The sequence below is a fragment of the Lolium rigidum genome, chromosome 4 (assembly GCF_022539505.1).
Source record: "Lolium rigidum isolate FL_2022 chromosome 4, APGP_CSIRO_Lrig_0.1, whole genome shotgun sequence".
Taxonomy (NCBI): Eukaryota; Viridiplantae; Streptophyta; class Magnoliopsida; order Poales; family Poaceae; genus Lolium; species Lolium rigidum.
The window spans coordinates 145,063,241-145,066,091 of record NC_061511.1 but is presented as its reverse complement, the minus strand read 5'-3'; the positions used below and the strand labels follow the sequence as shown (position 1 = coordinate 145,066,091).

General features: G+C 43.5%; 1 protein-coding gene across 1 annotated transcript; it reads right to left on the bottom strand.

The window, feature by feature from the left end:
- On the bottom strand, positions 1-1,933 carry LOC124705890 (glycine cleavage system H protein, mitochondrial). Its single transcript, XM_047237580.1, has 4 exons — positions 1,703-1,933; positions 807-895; positions 342-512; positions 1-233 (listed from the first exon to the last, which is right to left on the bottom strand). The coding sequence occupies exons 1-4, from the start codon at positions 1,809-1,811 to the stop codon at positions 108-110; spliced, it is 495 nt and encodes a 164-aa protein (XP_047093536.1). The 5' UTR covers positions 1,812-1,933; the 3' UTR covers positions 1-107.
- Positions 1,934-2,851: the final 918 nt, after the last annotated feature.

Genomic DNA, 2,851 nt, shown 5'->3' with positions numbered 1-2,851 from the left:
AACAGAAGGCATGGTAAGCCTGGTTTATTTGCTCTAGGAAGAGCAGCAATAGTAGATATGTTTGCGACAACGAGAAAAACGATTTGAAACAAACAAAAAGGGGAACACTAGTGGGCGTCCTCCTCCTCGCAGTGCTTGGTGTACTTGGCCGAGTCGAGCAGCGCGTCCAGCTCCGTCGGGCTGCTCGGCTTCACCTTGATCATCCACCCGTCCTCGTACGGGCTCGAGTTGATCTGAAAATTGATCACAGCGCCATTGCAAATCCGTTCGTTAGGATCACGTAATAGTTAATACACAAGCTGTGTGAGAATTGGTTTTGCAGTGCAGTAAGGAACGCGTACCAGGCCGGGAGTCTCGGACAGCTTAGCATTGACCTCGACGACCTCGCCGGAGATGGGCGAGTTCACGTCGCTGGTGGCCTTCACACTCTCCACGTTCCCGAAGGCGCCGCCTTGGCTCACCTTCGTGCCGGCCTCCGGCAGCTCCACGAACACCACCTCCCCGAGATGACCCTGCACCCACCAAGTTGGTCAAACACTTGTTTATTAGTTAGAGCCTGCAAGCATAAAACTATACTAACACAGAACTGTATTATGCGCTCCATGGTCATGGTGTGGTGTGACTATTATTCAGTTGTTATTAGAGTCTGAAAAGGAAGTCTCCATAATATATTTGGGCTCTATTATGCAACCAAATGTATTACTCTGGCAATTGCAAGCTTGCTCTCAGAAGTCAAAAGATCATCATTATTATTGACAGAGAATTGGTATATCATGAAAAGCATGTGAGTGTTGTTGTTGCTTCACCTGGGCATGGTCACTGATGCCAATTGTGGCCACGGCGCCATCGTTCTTGACCCACTCATGGGAGGAAGTATACTTCAAGCCATCCAGAACTGCAACACGCATCATAGCAATTCAAACATGGATGTGTCTTGATTTACACTTTTACAGGGAGGGAATGCTTGTACACCATGTGCACTCTAGTTGAGAGCTGAGACTATTTTTGCAGAACAAGTGGCCTTATTTCTAATACAGAGATTCCATCAACTACAAATGTATTCCTCTTTCTATTCATAGTGAAGAATTTTATTTTTACCTTTCCTTTTTCCGGTATATGATAGTGAAAGTAACTACAAGCACCAATGCCGAAGGAAATAAAATACAGATAGAAATCCACGATGTCTTTGAGTGGAAAGAGTCGGTCTACACATAATACAAAAGAGCAAGAACATTGCAGACTACATGTACTCTCTACCAAAAAGCCATCAAGAAGTGCAACACGCATCATAACTATTAAAACATGACCATGGTTTCATTTACTTTTTTACAGGGACTGCATGTACATCATATGCACTGTAATTGATAGCTGAAACTATTCTTAGAGAACAAGTTTACTTTGTTCTAATATATGCATTCCATTATCTGAAAACGTATACCCCTTTCTATTTTTAGAGAAGAATTTTCTTTTAACCTTCCCATTTTCCGGTATATGATAGTGAATGTGACAACAAGGACCAGTGCTGAAGGAAATATAATACAGAAAGAAATCCACAATGTCTCAAGTGGAAAGAGTTGGTTTAGAAATAATGCAAAAGAGCAAGAACATTGCAGACTACATGTGCTCTCTACCAAAAAGGAGAAGTATCCTATCTTGCAGAATTCTACTTTAGCGCTCTAGCAAAGTATAGAGAAAACTGTACCAGTGGAGAAGTATCTGGAGATAGAATAGGCAGGGGCAGCAGCCCTGGCTCCACTGCTTGAGATCTTGAGGGCATTGGCAGCTGAGCTCGCCCACAGCCTCAGAGCCATTGTAGCTTGATTAGCTGTTGCAACCTTGTGACAAAAGCAACAAGGTGTATATGTGTTCTTTGCCCTCTCCTTGTAGGGGATAGTGGCTCAGTGGTAGTAGTGGTGGGAGGATAGGGAAAAGGGAATTGTTTGGTTCAGGAAGAGAGGGGAAATAAAGGGGTGTGCAGGGATAGGATTTGTATGGCTGCTGGGTGCTCCTAGCCTCATCCTTGGTTAAGACCAGAGCCATTAATCCTTCTCTGCTTGATCCAAACTCGATTGATTAACGTTAGACAAATGTGAGATCAGAATATTGTCCCTATGTCGGTACTAGCAGTGATAAGAGAGACTAGTAGAAGTCCTGCTGTCAACAGCCATAGTAATAGTCCTTAGTCCTGGCAGTAATTGTCCTTTGTCCTGAAACGGAGTATCGATGTAGGCAGAGATCGGTCAATTTTAATCTATCGTGCCCTTGTCGCGTGGCATATCTGTTTTCCGATTGTACATATAAGTATATAGACATAGTGTATTTAATTCTTACGAAATTTGCAAAATGCAAGATACCACCAAAGCAAATCAGCTCCGATCAAATGGAGTGAAAGATATCAAATCCGGAATATGTGCAAGCTATATGCTCATACTTAACCCTGTACAGGACCTCCATCTCCGAATAGAGACGAACTCGATCACGAGTTCATGACAGCCTTGTGCTTCTTGCCCCGCTCCACAAACATATGAAGATTTATGTGTGGGCCTGGATACAAAATTATGTGTGGGAGCAGTTGAGACAGTTGGAGAGAGCTAGAGTAGATCAGGATATGGACATATGAGGGCGTGACAACTCACGAGCATTCCCTTGTTTGGAAAAATGAGGAGAGGAGAGAAAGACCTCGAGTTGTCTGGCTGGAATGTTTGTTCGGATCAATGATTTGAAACCAGCGGCAGTGCTCATCCAGTTGTGTTTATTTTGGTGTGATGTGCTTATTTATTTCACTAAAGCGGTCTTGCCAACAAAAACTTGCGACTAAGTTCTAATGTGTTGTTACCCTGCAGTTCCTGAA

Bases quoted from the DNA above. Each gene is read 5' to 3' on its own strand.
- LOC124705890 (XM_047237580.1), bottom strand. From the start codon at position 1,811: ATGGCTCTGAGGCTGTGGGCGAGCTCAGCTGCCAATGCCCTCAAGATC. The intron at 896-1,702 runs GTACAGTTTTCT...TGCGTGTTGCAG, and splicing joins CTCCAGATACTTCTCCACTG to TTCTGGATGGCTTGAAGTAT. The intron at 234-341 runs GTACGCGTTCCT...ATCAATTTTCAG, and splicing joins TGTCCGAGACTCCCGGCCTG to ATCAACTCGAGCCCGTACGA.